General features: G+C 47.0%; 1 protein-coding gene across 4 annotated transcripts in view; it reads left to right on the top strand.

Moving 5' to 3' along the window:
* The window catches only part of SCUBE2 (signal peptide, CUB domain and EGF like domain containing 2), a 143,940-nt gene that overhangs the window by 79,043 nt on the left and 40,932 nt on the right, over positions 1–23,965 (top strand). For 3 of the 4 annotated variants that reach the window (XM_073603983.1, XM_073603984.1, XM_073603982.1), the window contains 3 exons: positions 6,252–6,374; positions 11,408–11,524; positions 16,786–16,857. In XM_073603983.1, the coding sequence (XP_073460084.1) occupies positions 6,252–6,374; positions 11,408–11,524; positions 16,786–16,857 (312 nt within the window). The remainder of the gene's footprint in view (positions 1–6,251; positions 6,375–11,407; positions 11,525–16,785; positions 16,858–23,965) is intronic. The other variant, XM_073603985.1, reaches the window with a different exon arrangement.

Genomic DNA, 23,965 nt, shown 5'->3' with positions numbered 1-23,965 from the left:
CCTCTTCAGAAATAAAGTGTTGGTGTGACCGCACTGCAGACTCCTGCGGCACGGCGTCTAACCGCGACTGAAATCATAAAAATGCCAAAAATATAAGTTTCCTAATGCCAAGTGGTTCCTTGCGGCGAGCGATCTCTCCGGGTTGTTGCACTTCTCTCCGCTGCCCTCCCGGCCAGATGGAAAATCTTCGCCTACGTGAGAGGGCCGATTGTTGATGGGGCTGACGGCTCCCTCCGCGGCACAGACCAGGAGCCCAAAATACTCCCTGAACTTTCGCTTAGAATCCAGCGGCGTGGAAACTTGGCGCAGGACGGTCCCCGCGGAGAAGGAGCCCTATTATATATCCTCATTTTATAGTAGATAGAAACTGCGAGTCCTGGGATTCCCAGGTAAGGGAGCCTTCTACAGTGTGGAGCAGAAAGGGAATTCTGGGTAAAATATGCCCCTCCCCCTCCATCAGCTGTCATACAGCCCCCCCTCATTCATTCCAGCTCCCCCATCCTTCATACAGCCTCCCCTAGCCTTTATACTGCCCTTAGCCCTCATATAGACCCCCTCTTTCATACCAGATCCCTATCCTTCGAACAGCCCCCCCCATACTGCCCCTTCATACAGCCACCCGTCCCTTCTTACACCTCTCCTCATACCAGCCCCCAGCTCTCATGAAGCCCCCTTTCCTCATACCAGCCCCCCATGCTTCATACTGCCCCCCACCAGACTTTATACAGCCCCCTTCCTTCATACCAGCCCTTATATAGCCCCCCTCTTTCATACCAGATCCTTATCCTTCCAACAGCCCCCCACCCATACTGCCCCCTCATACAGCCACCCCTCCCTTCATACACCTCTCCTCATACCAGCCCCCAGCTCTCACGAAGCCCCCTTTCTTCATACCAGCCCTCATACAGCCCCCTTTCCTCATACCTGCCCCCCATGCTTCATACAGCCCCCCCACTCTTTATATGCCCCCCTTCCATTATACCAGGCCCCAGCCCTCATATAGCCCCCTCCTTCATACCAGCCCACATATTGAACCCCTATCCTTCAAACCAATCCCCCAGCCCCTATGCATCCCCCTTCCTTAAAGCCAGCCCCCTAGCCTTTAAACATCCCCCTTCCTTAATACCAGCCCCAGAGCCTTTATACAGCCCCCTCCTTCATATCATCTCTCCCGCCTTCATACCAGACCCCCAGACCTCATACAGCCCCTCCAATATTCATATAATCTACCTCAAAAATCTGCCCCTCTCCTTCTATTAATTCCCCCCCCCCCCAGTCTTCAAACAGCCACCCCCTCCCTCCTCCAGCCCCTTCATATATCCCCCAGCCTCTTTTAAGTCAGCACCCCCCCCACTACTCTTCCACACAGCCCCCCCACCCTTCATACAGCCCCCCTCCGGGCTTCATACAAGCCCCCTCATCGTATAAACAGCCCCCCACCACCTTTCATATAGCCCCCCCACCACCTCCACCCTTCATACAAGCCAACTCATCCTTCACACAGCCCCCCACTACCCTTCATACAGCCCCCGCTACCCTTCATACAGCCCCCCCCCCCCCACCACCCTTCATTCAAGTCAATTCATCCTTTATACAGCCCCCGCCACCCTTCATACAGCCCCCCCACAATCTCCACCCTTCATACAAGCCAACTTATCCTTCATATAGCCCTTCACTACCCTTCATACAGCCCCCCACCACCTCCACCCTTCATACAAGCCAACTCATCCTTCACACAGCCCCCCACTACCCTTCATACAGCCCCCCACTACCCTTCATACAGCCCCTCCCCCCACCACCCTTCATACAAGTCAATTCATCCTTTATACAGCCCCCACCACCCTTCATACAGCCCCCCCCCCCACAACCTCAACCCTTCATACAAGCCAACTCATCCTTCATATAGCCCTTCACTACCCTTCATACAGCCCCCCACCACCTCCACCCTTCATACAAGCCAACTCATCCTTCACACAGCCCCCCACTACCCTTCATACAGCCCCTCCCCCCACCACCCTTCATACAAGTCAATTATTGCAGAATGACGTCCAGCAGTGCGGCGATCGGTAGTGCTGCGTGTCTCTCTGACGCACTGCATCTCCGATCGTGGTAGAGCCTATGACGTGAACAGCTCTGTCCAGGGTAGTGCCGGTAATCAGCTTTCCTCAGTTCGCGCTGACAAAATGCGAGCAGAGGAGAGCCGATCGGCGGCTCTCCTGACAGAGGGGGGGTCTGTGCTGATAATCAGTGCATTGATTATCAGCACAGCCCCCATCAGTGGTGCCAATCACACATGCTAATCAGTGCCCGTCAGTAACGCCAGTCAGTGCCCATCACAGATGCCAAATCGTGCCCATCAGTAATGACTGTCAGTGCCTCCTTATCAGTGCTGCCTATCAGTGCCACCCATCAGTGCCCATTATTGCCGCCTATCAGTGCCGATGATTGCCGCCTATCAGTGCCCATCATTGCCACCTATTAGTGTCCATCAGTGCCTATCAGTGCTGCATATTAGTGCCTCCTCGTCAGTGCCCATGCCATCTAATCAGTGCCCGTCAGTGCAGCCTCATCAGGGCCCGTCAGTAAATGGGAAAACAAAATTTTATAACAGAAACAAAGAAACTTTAAAAAAAATTTTTTAAATTTGGTCATTTTTAAATTTTTTTTAACAAAAAATAAAAAAACCCCAGCTGATTAAATAATACCAAAGGAAAGCTCTATTTGTGGGAAGAAAATGATAAAAATTCAGTTTGGGTACAGTGTTACATGACCGCGCAATAGCGCTGAAAGCTGAAGGCCTCATGCAAACTGGACGTTATAAAAAAGCCAGTTCGTTTCTACGTTAGCCGTAGAAAGCTGTAGCTGTAGAGCAAGTTTTTCAGTGTTTTAGCACTAGTAGCGTTTTTTGGGCGTTTTTTAGCTGTAGCGGTTTTTAGCTTTTTTTTTTGTAAAACTTTACTCCCATAAAAGCTTTTGGGAAAAAAAAGACCGATAAATGCTGAATAGCCGTGTTTTTCAGCGTTTTTTGGCATTTTTAAACCGTTTTCAGCTTTTTTTAGAGCTGTTTAACAGCTGGAAAAACTCCTCTCAAAACCCACTAGTTCAGTTTTTTTCATGGACACACAGGATAACACGGGCACATAGGATAACACGGGCACATAGGAGAACATGGACACACATAGGAGAACATGGACACATATAGGAGAACATGGGCACATAGGAGAACATGGGCACATAGGAGAACATGGGCACATAGGAGAACATGGGCACATAGGAGAACATGGGCACATAGGAGAACATGGACACATATAGGAGAACATGGGCACATAGGAGAACATGGACACATTGGAGAACATGGGCACATATAGGAGAACATGGGCACATATAGGAATACGTGGGCACATATAGGAGAACGTGGGCACATATAGGAGAACGTGGGCACACAAGAGAACATGGACACATAGGATAACATGGACACATAGGATAACATGGACACATAGGAGAACATGGGCACATAGGAGAACGTGGGCACACATAGGAGAACGTGGGCACATAGGAGAACATGGACACATAGGAGAACATGGACACATAGGAGAACATGGACACATAGGAGAACATGGGCACAAATAGGAGAACGTGGGCACATATAGGAGAACGTGGGCACATATAGGAGAACGTGGGCACATATAGGAGAACGTGGGCACATATAGGAGAACGTGAGCACATATAGGAGAACATGGGCACCTATAGGAGAACGTGGACACATATAGGAGAACGTGGGCACATATAGGAGAACTTGGGCACATATAGGAGAACGTGGGCACACAAGAGAACATAGACACATAGGATAACATGGACACATAGGAGAACATGGGCACATAGGAGAACATGGGCACATAGGAGAACGTGGGCACACATAGGAGAACGTGGGCACATAGGAGAACATGGACACATAGGAGAACATGGACACATAGGAGAACATGGACACATTGGAGAACATGGGCACATAGGAGAACATGGACACATAGGAGAACATGGACACATAGGAGAACGTGGGCACAAATAGGAGAACGTGGGCACATATAGGAGAACGTGGGCACATATAGGAGAACGTGGGCACATATAGGAGAACATGGGCACATATAGGAGAACGTGGGCACCTATAGGAGAACGTGGGCACCTATAGGAGAACGTGGACACATATAGGAGAACATGGGCACATATAGGAGAACGTGGGCACATATAGGAGAACGTGGGCACACAAGAGAACATAGACACATAGGATAACATGGACACATAGGAGAACATGGGCACATAGGAGAACATGGGCACACATAGGAGAACATGGGCACATAGGAGAACATGGACACATATAGGAGAACATGGGCACATAGGAGAACATGGACACATAGGAGAACGTGGGCACATATAGGAGAACGTGGGCACATATAGGAGAACGTGGGCACATATAGGAGAACGTGGGCACATATAGGAGAACGTGGGCACATATAGGAGAACGTGGGCACACAGGATAACATGGACACATAGGATAACATGGACACATAGGAGAACATGGGCACATAGGAGAACATGGGCACACATAGGAGAACGTGGGCACATAGGAGAACATGGACACATAGGAGAACATGGACACATTGGAGAACATGGACACATTGGAGAACATGGGCACACATAGGAGAACGTGGACACATATAGGAGAACGTGGGCACATATAGGAGAACGTGGGCACACAAGAGAACATAGACACATAGGATAACATGGACACATAGGAGAACATGGGCACATAGGAGAACATGGGCACACATAGGAGAACATGGGCACATAGGAGAACATGGACACATATAGGAGAACATGGGCACATAGGAGAACATGGACACATAGGAGAACATGGACACATATAGGAGAACGTGGGCACATATAGGAGAACGTGGGCACATATAGGAGAACGTGGGCACATATAGGAGAACGTGGGCACATATAGGAGAACGTGGGCACACAAGAGAACATGGACACACAGGATAACATGGACACATAGGATAACATGGACACATAGGAGAACATGGGCACATAGGAGAACATGGGCACACATAGGAGAACGTGGGCACATAGGAGAACATGGACACATAGGAGAACATGGACACATTGGAGAACATGGGCACACATAGGAGAACGTGGACACATAGGAGAACGTGGGCACATAGGAGAACATGGACACATAGGAGAACATGGACACATAGGAGAACACGGGCACATAGGAGAACACGGACACATAGAAGAACACGGACACATAGGAGAACACGGAAACATTGGAGAACACGGGCACATAGGAGAACACGGGCACATAGGAGAACACGGGCACATAGGAGAACACGGGCACATAGGAGAACACGGGCACATAGGAGATCATGGGCACATAGGAGAACATGGGCACATAGGAGATCATGGGCACATAGGAGAACATGGGCACATAGGAGAACATGGGCACATTGGAGAACATGGACACATTGGAGAACATGCTGGGGAGTTTATTGACTGCAGAAAAAAAATGTCTGAAGCCAAAAACAGCCACAGTAAAAATGTCCACTGTGCATGAGGCCTAAAACTTGGAAGGGGGGCTTCTGATATGCAAATGAGCTGACCCCCCTAAACTAGGGTCATTAGTTAAGTGTGTCGTCTTGCTTGGAGATCCTTGAGACGTGCGCAAATCGTGGCCCCGTACAGCTTACCTGACAGCCCCCCCCGGCCAAAAGAGGACATAGATTTATCAGTCTCTTTCTCTGCAGCCTCACTAATTGCTCACTGTGTTCATTCAGGAAAGGAAGGGGCTAGTAAATGACATATTTACCAGCCCCTTCCCCCACTCTCTATCCTGAAACACCTTCCAGCAGGAGAGAAGAGGAGGGAAGCCGAAGCACTGCAGGGGAAAGGGGCACACAGCGGGGCCCAGACAGCAGATAGAAGGGGCCCATGTGCTAGAACCAATCCCCCCTGTAGTGCAGCCAGAGGGAGAAAGAGGAGGAGAAGCCGGCATCGCTGCAGAGGGAGGCAGAAGAGGATCTGTGTCTGCAGTAAGACAGTACAGCCGGCCCTCCTGCTCAACAGGTGCCTGGGCCCCCCTTTTGAACTGATGGTGCCCGGGCCCAGTACAGGAGGGCTGGCTGTACTGCTTTATCAGTGGACGAGGATTTTGGTTTCTGATGGTTTCTGTATTTTATTTCTTTTGTTTTTAGACACCAACGAATGCAGCATCAACAATGGCGGCTGCGAGCATGCCTGCGTCAACACGCTGGGCGATTATTACTGCCAGTGCCCCCCGCGCTACAAGTTACACTGGAATCGCAAGGACTGCGTGGGTAAGATATCTCCCCCTCCCGCCCTGGTCCAGAGGCTCCGCCCTCTTCTACACCGGTGACAGACTGGGGGTCTTAGGACCTTATTGCTCCCGCCATTGCGCCAGTCTGCTGTTCTGTGCTTCTGATTCCTGTAGAATGATCAGTCACATGGAGCCGCTAAGACTGGCTGTACTAGTGTCTGCACAAGAGATGCTAGCAGATGGGACCCCCACAGGTAGTCCCTGCTGGGCCTGGACCACCCTGCTCACCCAATGGGGCACGGGCCTGGTACAGCAGTACTGCCCCTTCTCTCCAATTGGCAGCCCTGCCTGCACCTACCCCGAAACGTGTTGGATGATTTTTGTTAAATACTAGTGTAAATAGAATTAAAAATATATGTCTAGGCAAAAATGTAAAAGAAAAAGATAAAAACATGCAGTACACCATTTCTGCTGACCTGTTGGGGCTCTGTATGGCATTATTGCCCCACCCCACCCCCATCAGCAGCCCTGCTTGCGTCCACCCCCTGAAACGCATTGTCTACATTACATTAACTACTAGCGTGAATAAACAGCTCTGTGATCTTCAAAGTGTATACTTTGGTAAAAAAACATATGCAGTATACCCAGTGCCGGGACAAGGTCACTCAGCGCCCAGGGCAAAGATGCCAGACTGCACGCCCCCTCCCCCCCTTTCCCTTAGGGTCAGGGTTGGCATTGATGCCGCTCTCACTACTCCTGTCAGCCTTGAAAGAGAAGCGACTGGCACAGGGCGCCCCCAATCCTGGCAATAAACCATCTGCGCCCAGGGCAGCCATCCCTCCACCCCTTGTCCTTGCCCTGAGTACACTATTCCTGCTGACCTGTTAGTGCCCAGTATGGCAGTACTGCCCCTTCACCTCCTATTGGCAGCCCTGCCTGTACCTACCCCGAAACGCGTTGGATACTTTTTGTTAAATACTAGTGTAAATAAAATTTAAAATATATGCCTAGGCAAAAATGTAAAAAAAAAAAAAAAAAGATAAAAACATGCAGTACTGCCCCTTCACCTCCTATTGCCACTCCTGCTTGCATCCACCCCCAAAACACAATAGCTATTTCACTGCATGAATAAAACGTTTTTGGATCTCTAACGTGTATGTCTAGGCAACATTTTTGAAAAATACGCAGTACACCATTTCTGCTGACCTGTTGGGGCCCGGTACCGGCATGACAGTACTTCCCCTCCCCCCACCCACCTGTTGCCATTCCTTCTTGCAACTACCCCCCCAAAATACATTGTCTGTATTTCATTAATTTCTATCATGAATAAAAACTAAGTGTATGTCTAGGCAAAAAAAAAAAGAAAAATGCAGTAAACCATTTCTGCTAAACTGTTGAGGCCCGGGCCCGGTTATGTCAGTACTGCCCCTTCCCCCCTATTGGCGTACCAGAATTTACCACGTGTGATGAGGTGTCTATTGGAGGTTTCAGGGTTTTTTTTTTTCTTAAAATCCTCTTTGAAGAACAAATGACCATTGTAACATTTTTTAGTGAGATTTTTGATTGGAGATAACATAACTCATCTATGGGGACATTGGGGAGGAATCCTGCATAGGCCCTTCACATCCTGCCATGTTGGGTCCATCATGTTCGTTGTCACTATTGTGTCACATGATTGTTCTTGTTTTCCATGAAATGTTTGCTATGTGATAAAACAGGAGATACTTCTACTTTCACCTTTTCTGCATGCTGTGAGTTATGTGTCTGTGTGTGCCGCCATTGTGTCACTAATACTCATCTGTCTTGTTGGCGTCTCTTGCATTGCATGCTGGGAATCCATCTGGGGAATGTGGTGCACAGGCTGAATAATTCCTATGGTGTGGGGATCTTCTGATTTTTAACCCTTTATTGACCACTGAAGTCATCCCCCTGTGAATGTCACTTTACTCATCAATAATGTTCATTCCACCCGCATTGTAACATTGTGTCATCGTATCGGATGTATCGTTGTCTGGAAAGGTAAGGAGAGTCTGATGTGTCTTTTCAGTGACTGCAATATAACATTTGTAATGAATAAATTACATTTTGTGTCTGTAATAGTGTATATGCAGTTTATCTGGAAATCCCAGACCGCTCTTCTCCTCTCTCTATCTTCCTCCTCCTATTTCAGCCCCCCCCCCCATTTCTCCTCTTATCTCAGCACCCTGCCCCCCCTTCTCCTCCTATCTCAGCACCCTGCCCCCCCTTCTCCTCCTATCTCAGCACCCTGCCTCCTCCCTTTCTCCTCCTATCTCAGCACCCTGCCCCCCCCCCTTTCTCCTCCTATCTCAGCACCCTGCCCCCCCCTTTCTCCTCCTATCTCAGCACCCTGCCCCCCCCTTCTCCTCCTATCTCAGCACCCTGCCTCCTCCCTTTCTCCTCCTATCTCAGCACCCTGCCCCCCCCCCTTTCTCCTCCTATCTCAGCACCCTGCCCCCCCCCTTTCTCCTCCTATCTCAGCACCCTGCCCCCCCCTTCTCCTCCTATCTCAGCACCCTGCCTCCTCCCTTTCTCCTCCTATCTCAGCACCCTGCCCCCCCCCTTTCTCCTCCTATCTCAGCACCCTGCCCCCCCCCTTTCTCCTCCTATCTCAGCACCCTGCCCCCCCCCCCCTTTCTCCTCCTATCTCAGCACCCTGCCCCCCCCTTTCTCCTCCTATCTCAGCACCCTGCCCCCCTTTCTCCTCTTATCTCAGCACCCTGCCCCCCCCTTCTCCTCCTATCTCAGCACCCTGCCCCCCTTCTCCTCCTATCTCAGTACCCTGCCTCCCCCCTTTCTCCTCCTATCTCAGCACCCTGCCCCCCCCCTTTCTCCTCCTATCTCAGCACCCTGCCCCCCCCTTTCTCCTCCTATCTCAGCACCCTGCCCCCCCCCTTTCTCCTCCTATCTCAGCACCCTGCCTCCCCCCTTTCTCCTCCTATCTCAGCACCCTGCCCCCCCCTTTCTCCTCTTATCTCAGCACCCTGCCTCCCCCCTTTCTCCTCCTATCTCAGCACCCTGCCCCCCCTTTCTCCTCCTATCTCAGCACCCTGCCCCCCCTTTCTCCTCTTATCTCAGCACCCTGCCCCCCCCCCCCTTTCTCCTCCTATCTCAGCACCCTGCCCCCCCCCCCCTTCTCTCATTACTTTGCCTTTTCCCCAAACTTATCCCTCTTCTCCATCTATACTCCATCTTTCGGCAACTCCGGTCTTCTTCCCTCTCTCCCTCATCGGTCTTCTTCCCTCTCTCCCTCATCCCCCCCCCCCTCGCAACCAATTCCTCCACACGGTTCGTCATTCTCCTCACCCCATGCCCGTGCTTTCTCGGAACTCCTTTCCCCCAGCCCTTCCTCTCTTGGAACCCACCTGTTTTCAAACCCCCCCACCAACTTGCCTTGCTCTCTCCTTGTCTCTACCCGTCTCCTCTTTCTTCCTCTCTTTGAACACCACTGCCCCTCTCTCCCCCCCTCCGACTTCTACTCTCTCTCTCTCCCTTTCCGCTGCCCGTCTTCTCCCAGCACTCCCTTCTCTCTACCTCTCTCCCCCCTTCTCCTCTACCCTTGCTATCTTGAAATTTTCCTATCCTCTCCCACTCCTACCTTTCTATCCCTGTTCTCCATGGCCCTTCCTGTAACTTACTCTCACCCCCTCTCCCAACTCGCACCTCTACTTCTCTACCTTCTCTGCTGCCCTTTCTCACTTTATTCCCCTTCCCGTTTGCCCTTCTCTCTTTTAACCCACCTGTTCAACCCCCCCCCCACTTGCTTTTACTCTTTCAGAACTCTTTGTCTCTATCCTCCCTTTCTTCTCTCTTTGAACCCCACTGCCCCCCCCCCCAACTTCTACCTCCCTCTCTCCTTCCCCGCTGCCCTTCTTCTCTCAGCACTCCTTTTTTCTCTACCTCTCTTCCCCCTCCTTCTCTACTCATCCTTCTTGGAACCCTCCTGTCCCTCTCCTTCCACTTCTACCTTTCTTTCCTCTTTCTTCATGGCTCTTCCTGATTCTTACTCTCCCCCCTCCCCCAACCGGCGCTAATACTTCTCCCCCTCTCTGCTGCCCTTCCTCTCTTGGCCCTTCCTGTTTCTCGTTCATCCTTTCTTCCTGGCTCTCCCTCTCTTGGAAGCCCACTGCCCCTCTAATCCTTTCTCCCCCACTTCTACCTCTCTCTCTCTCTCTCCCTTCCCTGGTGCCCTTCTTCTGTACCTCTCTCCCTTCTTCTCCCGTACCCTTCCTTTACTGAACCCCCCCACCATTCTCCCACTCCTCTCCCTCCACTTCTTTTCTCTCTTTCATCCTTCTCCATTGCCCTTCCTTTTTATGGTAAACCCCCCTCTTTCTCTCCCTACCCTTCCTCTCTTGGAATCCCCCTGACCCTCTCCTCCACTTCTACTCCGTTTCCTCTTTCTCTGCTGCCCTCCTCACTTGGCACTTTCTGTCTCTCTCCCCCTTTTCCACCTTCTTCCTTCCCTTCCTCTCTTGGAGCCCCTGTGCCTCTCTTCCTCCCCCACCTTTATAAATCCCTTTTCCTTCTTTCGCTTATGGCCTTTCTCTCACAATATCTCCTTATTCTTACTCTCCCCCTTCACACCTCTCTCCCCCTTTTCTGCTGCCTCGCTCTTTTCACCTCCCCATTTCACTACTCTCTTTCCCTTCTTGCTACCCTTCCTTTCTTGGCACTCCACTCCCCCCTCCAACCCTGTCTCTCTCCTGCCCATCTTATTTGCCCCTCTCCTACCTCACATTTCTACCTCTCCCCGTCCTCTGCTGCCCTATCTCCTTTCTTGGCACTTCCTTTCTCTCTCAGCACCCCTCTTCCCCGCCCCACCTCTCACTCCTTCTATTTCGCTGCTTTCCTCTCTTGGCACTCCCTGTCTCTCTCTATCTATCTCACTCCTTTCCCCTGTCCTCCCACCCCCTCTTCATCGCTGTCCTTCCTCTCTCTCTCCTACCCTTCCTCTCCGGGGCATTGGGATCCTCACACACAGATATTGTCGCTCGTTTTATCTGCTGGCATTTTTTTCTCCATTTGCATTTCTGTTTTTTTTATCATGTCTAGAGGTGGAGGGTCTTATCCCAGACTCGGCTCCCCCCAGAGCTCTTCTGCAGTGTGTGAAGAATGGCGGCAGTGAGAGATGTTTTATCAACTGCCCATCCCTTGTCTACTCCATTCCCGGTGAGTGCCAGCTCAGGGGGCAAATTTCTATCAGAACCAGCATTCACTTTATCAGCAATCTGAGCTCTAGTAGCTCTTCTGTTGGATCAGACTACACGGGCCAGCCTTTCCATCAACGAGCCTTCCCTCCCCATCTCCATCCATGAGCCTCCCCTCCACCTCCATCAATGAGTCTTCCTCCCCACCTCCATCAATGAGTCTTCCTCCCCACCTCCATCAATGAGTCTTCCTCCCCACCTCCATCAATGAGTCTTCCTCCCCACCTCCATCAATGAGCCTTCCTTCCCCACCTCCATCAGTGAGCCCCCCCCCCCACATCCATCAATGAGCCTTCCCTCCCCACCTCCATCAAGGAGCCTTCCCTCCCCGCCTCCATCGATGAGCCTTTCCCTCTCCTCCATCAATGAGCCTTCCCCCCTCCCACCTCCATCAATGAGCCTTCCCTCCTCAGGTCCATCGATGAGCCTTCCCTCCCCACCTTTATCGGTGAGCCTTCCCTCCCCACCTCCATCGATGAGCCTTTTCCTCTCCTCAATCAATGAGCCTTCCCCCCTCCCACCTCCATCAATGAGCCTTCCCTCCCCAGCTCCATCAATGAGTCTTCCCTCCCACGCTCCATCAATGAGCCTTCAATCCCTCCCACCTCCATCAATGAGCCTTCAATCCCTCCCACCTCCATCAATGAGCCTTCAATCCCTCCCACCTCCATCAATGAGCCTTCCCTTCCCACCTCCATCAATGAGCCCTCCCTCTCCACCTCCATCAATGAGCCTTCCCCCTCCCCCCACACCTCCATCAATGAGCCTTCAATCCCCGCCTCCATCAATGAGCCTTCAATCCCCGCCTCCATCAATGAGCCTTCCCTCCCCACCTCCATCAATGAGCCTTCCTTCCCCACCTCCATCAATGAGCCTTCCCTCCCCAGCTCCATCAATGAGTCTTCCCTCCCACGCTCCATCAATGAGCCTTCAATCCCTCCCACCTCCATCAATGAGCCTTCAATCCCTCCCACCTCCATCAATGAGCCTTCAATCCCTCCCACCTCCATCAATGAGCCTTCCCTTCCCACCTCCATCAATGAGCCTTCCCTCTCCACCTCCATCAATGAGCCTTCCCCCTCCCCCCACACCTCCATCAATGAGCCTTCAATCCCCGCCTCCATCAATGAGCCTTCAATCCCCGCCTCCATCAATGAGCCTTCCCTCCCCACCTCCATCAATGAGCCTTCCTTCCCCACCTCCATCAATGAGCCTTCCCTCCCCAGCTCCATCAATGAGTCTTCCCTCCCACGCTCCATCAATGAGCCTTCAATCCCTCCCACCTCCATCAATGAGCCTTCAATCCCTCCCACCTCCATCAATGAGCCTTCAATCCCTCCCACCTCCATCAATGAGCCTTCCCTTCCCACCTCCATCAATGAGCCTTCCCTCTCCACCTCCATCAATGAGCCTTCCCCCTCCCCCCACACCTCCATCAATGAGCCTTCAATCCCCACCTCCATCAATGAGCCTTCCCTCCCTCCTCCATCAATGAGCCTTCCCTCCTCACCTCCATCAATGAGCCTTCCCCCTCCCCCCACACCTCCATCAATGAGCCTTCAATCCTGCCTCCGTCAATGAGCCTTCCCCCCTCCCACCTCCATCGATGAGCCTTCCCTCCTCACCTCCATCGATTAACTTTTACTCCCCTCCTCTATCAATGTTCCTTCCCTCCCCACCTCCTTCAATAATGCCCCCCCCCTCCTCCATCAATGAGCCTTGGCCGCCCATGATGAACCTGTCTCCGGTTAGCTGGTACTCCTTCCTTGGACTGTCTTTGGTCCTGACCACTGCAGACAGGGAACATCCCACAAGAGCTGCAGTTTTGGAGTTGCTCTGACCCAGTTCTCCACACGTTACAGGTCCTGGTCAAAATCCCTCCAAACCGTACACTTGTCCATTTTTCCTGCTTTCAACTTCGGGGAAACATGTTCACTTGCTGCATAATATATCCCACTTATCTTTAAAATGTCAATGTCACCAGATAATCCATGTTATCACGTTACCTGTCAGTGGTAAGAATGTTCTGGCTGATTTTGGTGTAGGTAAAAGATCTTCATAGAATGTTGAAGAGACAATTATACGGATTTGGTGCGTTGAGCAGATCGGCAGGGAGAGCGAAGACTCTGCTAATTACTGAGAGCGCTTGGCACATCCTCCACGTTTTATCGGTTTTTATGTTAATTCCTCTCCCTGATATCCAACTGAATCTTGTCTTGTGCTTCCGGCGCAGACGGGACTTTTCCTAAACCTGACATTCCAACAGATGAAGATTTTTCAGTTATTCTATCAAAGAGAAGAATGTGAAGAATTTGCGATTATGTGCGCCAAAATAATCCCCCCCACCCCACCCACCCCAGAGCTTCCACCTCTCAGCATGAATCTCCTAAACGGCCGGAGTCCCAAAAAAGGCTAAAATACTGCAATATCTAAATCTGATCTTCAGGCCTCCCTTTCAGCTCCTCTCCTGGACCGAAACGGCTTCCTCTGATTTCACTGCACACTGTGCGCTTCTCACAATGTGCATTAGAAGCTGCAGCAAGTCAGAGAGAGAGAGCCCTGCCTCATTTCTTGGATGGAGGACGCCCAGCATCATCTAGCCCTAGGAACAGCCACCCCTCCAGACCAAGACCTGCCCATCAAGGCACTTTGATATTTGCATAACTCCTCCCACTGCTTGCATCAGAATTGAAGGCTCTGGAGGGGATTACTGATGAGGCCGGGGGTGGGGTGGGGGGGGGGGGTTGCTGTGATGTTTTCAGGAAGTTATGTCCAGCCCCCTGCCCGGCCCCTCCCACCAGCCATGATCTGCTTGCACTGCATACCATAGAGAAGCACACAGCAAGCCGCTGAGAGGCGGAGCCAACTCTGTGACGTCAGCTGACAGCAGGTTTTAGGTCGCTGTCAGCTGAAAATGGGCCACAGGAGTGCAGAACGAACTGCCCTCCATAGGAGAAATGCATCCAAAAAGGCTTTAGCTATACTTCTCCTTTAAACATTTTTACTTAAAAGTCCCACCTAGACATGTGCACTGCTGAAAAATTATTTCGTTTTTGTTTCATTCGTCTTTCGGGTCACTCGTTATGATCGAAATTCGTAAATTCGAAAATTTGAAAACTAGGAAATTAGGAAATTAGGAAATTCAGAAATTAGGAAATTTGTAAATTCGAAAATTTGGAAATTCAGAAATTTATAAATGCGAAAATTCGAAATCCGGAAATTCAAAATTTCAGAAATTTGAAAATTCGTAAATTAGAACATTCTCAAATCTGGAATCCGGAATTCAAAAATTTGTAAATTCGGAAATCCGAAATCTGGAAATTCGAAAATCCGAAATCCAGGAATTTGAAATACTAACTAATAATAACGACTAACTATATTAAATTATAGGTATTGAAATTTCCTTTCAAATTTGGCTGTTAGTGAACGTAACGAATACGAATTTATCCGAAGTTACAAATTATCCGAAATAATGAATGTCGCATCTAAACAAATGGAACAAAACAAATTAATAATAATAATAATATTAAAAAGTTTTTATTACTACTGTTATTTATAATTATTAATTCGTTATGTTCCATTCGTTTAGATGCGGCATTTGTTATTTCAGAAAATTTGTACATTTGGATAAATTTGTGTTACGTTCACAGCCAAACTTGAAAGGAAATTCCAATATCTAGTTAGTAATAGTTAAGGCATAGTTATTTATTATTTCAGATTTTCGAATTCTCTGATTTATTTTCAGAATTTTCTGATTTTCCGAATTTTTGGATTTTCAAATTTTCTGATTTTCGTTCTGTTGAATTTTCGTTTATCTTCAGAATTTTTAGATTTTCGAATTTCGAATTTTCTGATTTTTGGATTTTCGAATTTCCGAATTTTCAAATTTACGAATACCCCAAAAAATTTGTTAAATCCAATATTTTCAAATTTACGAATTTGTCGAAATTCGTAAAAAAAACAAATTCAAAATGAAACTAATTGCACATGTCTAGTCCTACCTAAGAGACAATTCAACAGGACATATGTTACTGCCTGTATTAGCCTGAACCCCCTCCTCTGTGTGCCTCTCTGATTTAGTTTCACTTTGTTTCTAGGGGATCTGACACCTTATCCATGCTCCGCCCACGTGCAATCCTACCGTTTAATAAGAGCTCGTCAGCAGTCATTGGGGTACTGTTGTTGGACATGGTGCTTGCTGGTGCATGGAACTCAGGTCTATACTAAACACTCTTAATAAAACTAAATCAGAGAGGCACACCAAAAATATCCATCAAATACACAAATGACGTGGGCCCTTCAGAATTCCACCAAATTCAAATAATGTCTGAAAATTTCCAGATATTTTATTCCTAATTGATGGGTTATTTATGCATTTAAAGTCCTTTTAAATATTAGTTGTTTTTTTTTTCAGTGTTCCCGTCCTATCTCTGTATTTGATATTTTAATATACTTCTGATACTTCCTGAAGATTTCTTTTATAATTTACTATATTGTCGGCACTAAGGAGAGGCTTTTCTGGCCAGTAATGGTGATGAAGGCAGCAAGGGCTTTGGTATTCAGTTTAAAATTGCCGACGCGTTTCACCTAAAAAATGTATCCAAATCCAGAAACAAACATGTCATATATTGCAGCTCACCTTTGATGTGGTGGTTGCATTCGTTTTCTTTTTCAGTGTTTTTTTTCTTTATTTTCACCTGGTGATTTTGCCAGTAACACTCTTCCGGTCCTAGGGTGACAACGCTCACACATCTTTCTATATTTATGGAGGAGCAGGACTACAGAACACCTCCCGCTCTGCTCATTTCTATAACATAAAGGGGAGTTGTTTTGTGGTACAAAGAAGAGAACTGGGAAGGCTTATAAGGCTTTGATTACTCTGTGCATTGGATGTGACGGGCACACTGACTTTCTGCAAGGATCAACAGGTATTTTGTGTACTTGCAGAAAAATGTTCTTAGCCTGAACTGAGAAAACGAATGCAGACACCACATCTAAGGACTGATTAGCTACAATATATCACAGTTTTGTTATTGGGTTTAGATACCCTTTAAGGGAAACGGCTATTGACCCAATAATCCAAATGTATCATCGATCCAATACTCCTAATAAGTAGATTGTGTATTGCTGACAGATGCTCCCACACCAGAGAGGAGGATTTCATTGAATCCCCCGATATACTTCTAATTCTGGATCTATAACACGAGATTTGTCTCTTCTCAGGGATGCAGGAATCCTATACCGTCTCCTGTGGAAAATCCAGACACCCCAAAGCCAACGAGACCTTCAGTGGAGGTAAGCCGGGGACATTCCTAATACAATTGACTCTATATGTCTGTTAAACAATTTATTTCCACATTGATACATTTGTGTCCTATTTATATGATATTGATACATTCATGTCTGATTTATATAACATTGATACATTTGTGTCCCATTTATGTAATATTGATACATTCGTGTCCCATTTATATAATATTGATACATTCATGTCTGATTTATATAACATTGATACATTCGTGTCCCATTTATATAATATTGATACATTTGTGTCCCATTTATATAATATTGATACATTCGTGTCCCATTTATAAAATATTGATACATTCATGTCTGATTTATATAACATTGATACATTCGTGTCCCATTTATATAATATTGATACATTAGTGTCCCATTTATATAATATTGATACATTTGTGTCCCATTTATATAATATTGATACATTAGTGTCCCATTTATATAATATTGATACATTTGTGTCCCATTTATATAATATTGATACATTTGTGTCCCATTTATATAATATTGATACATTAGTGTCCCATTTATATAATATTGATACATTCGTGTCCCATTTAGAAAATATTGATACATTCATGTCTGATTTATATAATATTGATACATTCCTGTCCCATTTAAATAATATTGATACATTCCTGTCCCAATAATATAACATTTATACATTCCTGTCCCATTTAGAAAATATTGATACATTTGTGTCCCATTTATTTAACATTGGAAAAAATTGGGAAAATGCCCCCAGGGGATGGTGCGGATAAGATAGGTGTCAAGATATAAGAGACAGCAATATTGAAAAAGTATAAAAATAGAAATTTTATTCAATGGGTAAGTAATAAATCGTATAAACAATAACCATTAAAAGCATGTAAGTGGAACACATACAATTGAACTATAACAGCTGCTAAATGTTGAGACACACAGATTTCCAGACATGGAGTCAAATGTGGATCGTGGTCGCAACAAATCCCAACATGTTTCGGAACAAAGGCCAAAGGGCTAGATAGATAATATGTTCATTTCCTTCCTCAGGGATTAAATGGAAGCATGCTGATATAATTAGGTAGTGTGTTCCCTTTTGAAGTAGTGCACAGCCCCATTATAGTAGATGGCACCTCATGCCTCAGAAAATTGCTAAGTCGCAAAAATTCAATAGGAGAGGTAGGAGGTGGCTAACCAATAGCCAGCACCTTGCAGAAGGTTTTTAAGGGATTCCCCAAACGACATGTACGGACATCTGCCCTATCCCTGCCTCTTCGAGTATTGTTGGTTCAAGGCAGTCCGTCTCTGGCCATCCCTGTGTGCCCTGATTTGCCGCCTTCCTGTGGGGAAGATGCCCGTTCCAGCCACCTTTATACTCCTATAATACATGCTGTTTGGGGAATCCCCTAAAAACCTTCTGCAAGGTGGTGACTATTGGTTAGCCTCCTCCTACCCCTCCTATTACATTTTTGTGCAATTTTCCGAGGCGTGAGGCACCATCTACTATAATGGGGCTGTGTACTACTTCAAAAGGGAACACACTACCTAATTATATCAGAATGCTTTTATTTAATCCCTGAGGAAGGAAATGAACATAAATGTCTATCTAGCCCTTTGGCCTTTGTTCCGAAACATGTTGGGATTTGTTGCGACCACGATCCACATTTGACTCCATGTCTGGAAATCTGTGTGTCTCAACATTTAGCAGCTGTTATATTTCAATTGTATGTGTTCCACTTACATGCTTTTAATGTTATTGTTTATACAATTTTGTACTTACCCATTGAAAAAAATTTCTATTTTTATACTTTTTCAATATTGCTGTCTCTTATATCTTGACATCTATCTTACCTGCACCATCCCCTGGGGGCATTTTTCCAATTTTTTCCAATTATATTTGGGATGTGGTAAGAGCTGTCAAGATAATTCATTGGTTGGTTTCTCTCCTTTTTTTTTTTTCATTCATTTGCATTTATATAATATTGAAACATTCATGTCCCATTTATATAATATTATTACATTCGTGTCCCATTTATATAATATTATTACATTCGTGTCCCATTTATATAATATTATTACATTTGTGTCCAATTTATATAACATTGATACAGTCATGTTCCATAAACAGACATGGAAACCCACTAACATCTTGCAATTGAAAGAATTTTGCATTAAGTAGCGTTCAAAATTTTCAAAATTTTCACCCCGTTAATGTCAGATACCAGGGGGCAGTTATACAAAGTGCCTGCAAGAATTCACTTTTGGCGAAGGGGGAAATGATGCCAAAGGTGCACTTTTTCTGTAGTACACCATTAAATCTATTCATATTTGTGGAATGAATCATTTAAAAGACAACATTTTCTTGTGCTCATATTCAATCGATCTGTCTGCAGTATTTGTATAAAGATCTCATGTTTACCTGCACAGTTATGTTGAAAAAGGCAGCAATTTTGTATGGGGTGTACTTACTTTTTTAGCACAGCTTTGTGTGCGATATATATACAGTATCTCACAAAAGTGAGTACACCCCTCAGTCACATTTGTGTAAAAATTTTATTCTGTCTATTTAAGTGACAACACTGAAGAAATGACACTTTGCTACAATGTAAAGTAGTGAGTGTACAGCTTGTATAACAGTGTAAATTTACTGTCCCCTCAAAATAACTCAACACACAGCCATTAATGTCTAAACTGCTGGCAACAAAAGTCAGTACACCCCTAAGTGAAAATGTCCAAATTGGGCCCAATTAGCCATTTTCCCTCCCCGGTGTCATGTGACTCGTTAGTGTTACAAGGTCTCAGGTGTGAATGGGGAGCAGGTGTGGTAAATTTGGTGTTATCGCTCTCACTCTCTCATACTGGTCACTGGAAGTTCAACATGGCACCTCATTTATTTATTTTATTTATTTCAGGTACTTATATAGCGCCGTCAATTTACGCAGCGCTTTACATATATATATATTATACATTCACATCAGTCCCTATACCCTCAAGGAGCTTACAATCTAAGGTCCCTAACTCACATTCATACCTATACTAGGGCCAATTTAGACTGGATCCAATTAACCTACCAGCGTGTCTTTGGAGTGTGGGAGGAAACCGGAGTACCCGGAGGAAACCCATGCAGACACAGGGAGAACATGCAAACTCCAGGCAGGTAGTGTCGTGGTCGGGATTCGAACCAGCGACCCTTCTTACTGCTAGGCGAGAGTGCTATCCACTGCACCACTGTGCCGCCCCAGCTCATGGCAAAGATCTCTCTGAGGATCTGAAAAAAAGAATTGTTGCTCTACATAAAGATGGCCTAGGCTATAAGAAGATTGCCAAGACTCTGAAACTGATCTGCAGCACGGTGGCCAAGACCATACAGCGGTATAACAGGACAGGTTCCACTCAGAACAGGCCTCGCCATGGTCCACCAAAGAAGTTGAGGTCACGTGCTCAGAGTCATATCCAGAGGTTGTCTTTGGGAAATAGATGTATGAGTGCTGCCAGCATTGCTGCAGAGGTTGTAGGGGTGGGGGGGTCAGCCTGTCAGTGCTCAGACCATACGCTGCACACTGCATCAAATTGGTCTGCATGGCTGTCGTCCCAGAAGGAAGCCTCTTCTAAAGATGATGCACAAGAAAGCCCACAAACAGTTTGCTGAAGACAAGCAGACTAAGAACTTGGATTACTGGAACCATGTCCTGTGGTCTGATGAGACCAAGATAAACTTATTTGGTTCAGATGGTGACAAGCGTGTGTGGGGGCAACCAGGTGAGGAGGACAAAGACAAGTGTGTCTTGTCTACAGTCCAGCATGGTGGTGGGAGTGTCATGGTCTGGGGCTGCATGAGTGCTGCCGGCACTGGGGAGCTACAGTTCATTGAGGGAACCATGAATGCCAACATGTACTGTGATATACTGAAGCAGAGCATGATCCCCTCCCTTCAGAGACTGGACCGCAGGGCAGTATTCCAACATGATAACCACCCCAAACACACCTCCAAGATGACCACTGCCTTGCTAAAGAGGCTGAGGGTAAAGGTGATGGACTGGCCAAGCATGTCTCCAGACCTAAACCCTATTGATCATCTGTGGGACATCCTCAAACGGAAGGTGGAGGAGCGCAAGGTCTCTAACATCCACCAGCTCTGTGATGTCATCATGGAGGAGGGGAAGAGGACTCCAGTGACAACCTGTGAAGCTCTGGTGACCTCCATGCCCAAGAGGGTTAAGGCAGTGCTAGAAAATAATGGTGGCCACACAAAATATTGACTCTTTGGGCCCAATTTGGACATTTTCACTTAGGGGTGTACTGACTTTTGTTGCCAGCGGTTTAGACATTAATGGCTGTGTGTTGAGTTATTTTGAGGGGACAGCAAATTTACACTGTTATACAAGCTGTACACTCACTACTTTACATTGTAGACAAGTGTCATTTCTTCAGTGTTGTCACATGAAAAGATAGAAGAAAAGATTTACACAAATGTTGAGGGGTGTACTTACTTTTGTGAGATATTGTATACACATTTTTGATTACTAAAGCCTACTATTTTGATTCAGGTAATAAATCTGTGTTCGGAAACCATGACCACTCCTCAATATTTGGTGAATCACAGTTACCCCGGGGGAGGGGTGGGGGGTGTGCTTTCCCCTCCTCTGGAACAAAACTTCTGCTATTTTGAAAGTTTGAACTTGCCCTTTATGAGCTTAGTCAGTGCAGAACATTACTCTCTCAATTAACATGAATGATTTTCAATCCTGATGCTGTTGGTATTAGTAAATAAATAGGAAGGTATATTAGATATACTTGTTTTAAATGTTTTTTTTTTTTCTGGTTTCGAGCCTAGGCCATAATGATGTCATACATCCCAGGAGTCTTCGGGGGAGGAGGAGCTTTCTCAGCTAAGCATGCCCTCCTGCCTTAAAGGAGAAGTCCAGCCTGAGCTCGTTCGGATGGGCTTCTCCTATGGATCACATGAGTGCAATTCGTTTTGCACTACTGCGACCCGTTTTCAACAGAGAGCCGACTGAAGTGCGCTCTCTTCTGACGACACTGGAATCAGTCCAGGCACCGCGTCATCACGACAATGGAAGTCTGGATCCGCCAGGTGCCTGGACTGATACCTGTCTAATCTTCTTAGCGAGCCGCTCCCCACCCCCTCCACAGCTCAGTGCTTCAGTGAGCATGGAGGAGCGGAGCGGAGAGCTGCTGATTGACAGTCAGCAGCTCTCTGCTCGGGGAGCTGTGAGAACCGAGCCATCGATCGCTCAGTTCTCAGTGTAGAGGCGCTGGGGGACTGATGCTGCATCCACCTAGGTAAGTATGATGGGGAGAACCCCCCCCCCCCCCAACCCATACTTCTCTTTGAATGCCTGAGCTAAGGGCAGATGGATTCCAGGAAGTAAAAACAAACATGAATCGTCTGCCCTTACTCAAGATGACCATAGGTAGAAACGCGAGGAGGAGGGTGTTTTTCAATGTGATTTCTCAGCAAAAATAAAGCACAGAGACATGGATGGGTAGATGGATGGAGACATGAATGGTTGCGGAAGTTTGCTTTGAATATCAAAAATGAATTAAATAGTGGTTTCAGTTTGTTGTGTTCGGATAAAGTTTATTTAGACTTTAACCATGAGAGTACCAATTGTAAAGGAGCCTATAGACCAGGGTTTCTCAACCAGGGTTCCTCCAATGGTTGCTAGGCGTTCCTTGAGCAATTACCACCAGTGATCTTTTTAGCTATCTGTAGGTGGGAGATTCTTCCCCAAAACCACAGATGTAAGGAACACTCTTCCACTGACCATCACACCAATGTATCATGAGTTGTAGATATATCCATTTTTAACAGGGGTTCCCTGAGACCCGAAAAGTTTATTTCAAGGGTTCCTCCGTGTTGAAAAGGTTGAGAAAGTCTGCTATAGACATTGGTTACCAATCTCTCAATTTGGACTTTGTTGTTGGATCAGGTTGTGATTTGGGGTCCATCGAGCCGGCCATGGAGCAGGCCATGGAACAGGCCATGGAGCAGACCCATGGAGCAGACCCATGGAGCAGACCCATGGAGCAGGCCATGGAGCAGACCCATGGAGCAGACCCATGGAGCAGACCATGGAGCAGACCAGGACAGGCAGGTTTTTCCCCAGTGTCTGCAGCGAATCTCCAATGTTCCCCCCCTAAGAATGAGTGTCTATGTAAGGAACACTCTTCCACTGACCATCACACCAATGTATAATGAGTTGTAGGTATATCCATTTTTAACAGGGGTTCCCTGAGACCGAAAAGGTTATTTCAAGGGTTTCTCCATGTTGGAAAAGGTTGAGAAAGTCTGCTATAGACATTGGTTACCAATCTCTCAATTTGGACTTTGTTGTTGGATCAGGTTGTGATTTGGGGTCCATCGAGAAGACCCATGGAGCAGACCCATGGAGCAAAACCATGGAGCAGACCCATGGAGCAAAACCATGGAGCAGGCTATGGAGCAGACTCATGGAGCAGACCAGGACAGGCAGGTTTTTCCCTGGTGTCTGCAGCGAATATCCAATGCCCCCCCCCCAAGAATGAGTGTCTACAGTTCATCTCTTTATTGGAGAAGCTATTTCAGAAGACATCAAGAGTTGGCTCCATACACCTCCGTTCTCTCATGTCTGTGACCGGGCTTACACCAGAACATTGGCACCATACTGGTTATGAAATGGTCGCTGTTGATTCGGTCGCTCTTGGCTCCTGTATGGACCTGTTATTAAAAGTTTGCTGATCTCACGTCTCACACCGCCATTATAACTGTCAGCAGAAAAAAATCTTTCTTTTTCTTTTCTAGTTGTTGTTCCAAAAATGATTATCACTGATTTGATGGTAATTACCGAGTGTGAGATAACAGGGCCGGGCTTGTTCCTTCCTGCAGATCTATATTTATCTGACTAGGAAACTGCGATCTTCCAGCAATGTGTTTGTCTGCTCGGTGAATCGATCATCGCTGTTCGTTCTGTCTAACAGTTCTTTTAGCGGGGTCACCTCTATAAAGAACAACTCTAATAGATCAGCAGGGGTTACATTTTCTTGCCATCGGAAGCTGGTGAAATCACCGATACAAAATCCTAACACTCTCTGGGCTGAAACAAATAGAATACGTAAA

This window comes from Aquarana catesbeiana, linkage group LG11 (assembly GCF_042186555.1).
Source record: "Aquarana catesbeiana isolate 2022-GZ linkage group LG11, ASM4218655v1, whole genome shotgun sequence".
In the NCBI taxonomy this organism is placed as follows: domain Eukaryota; kingdom Metazoa; phylum Chordata; class Amphibia; order Anura; family Ranidae; genus Aquarana; species Aquarana catesbeiana.
The sequence above is the reverse complement of the archived record's forward strand: the minus strand, read 5'-3'. Positions and strand labels throughout refer to the sequence as shown.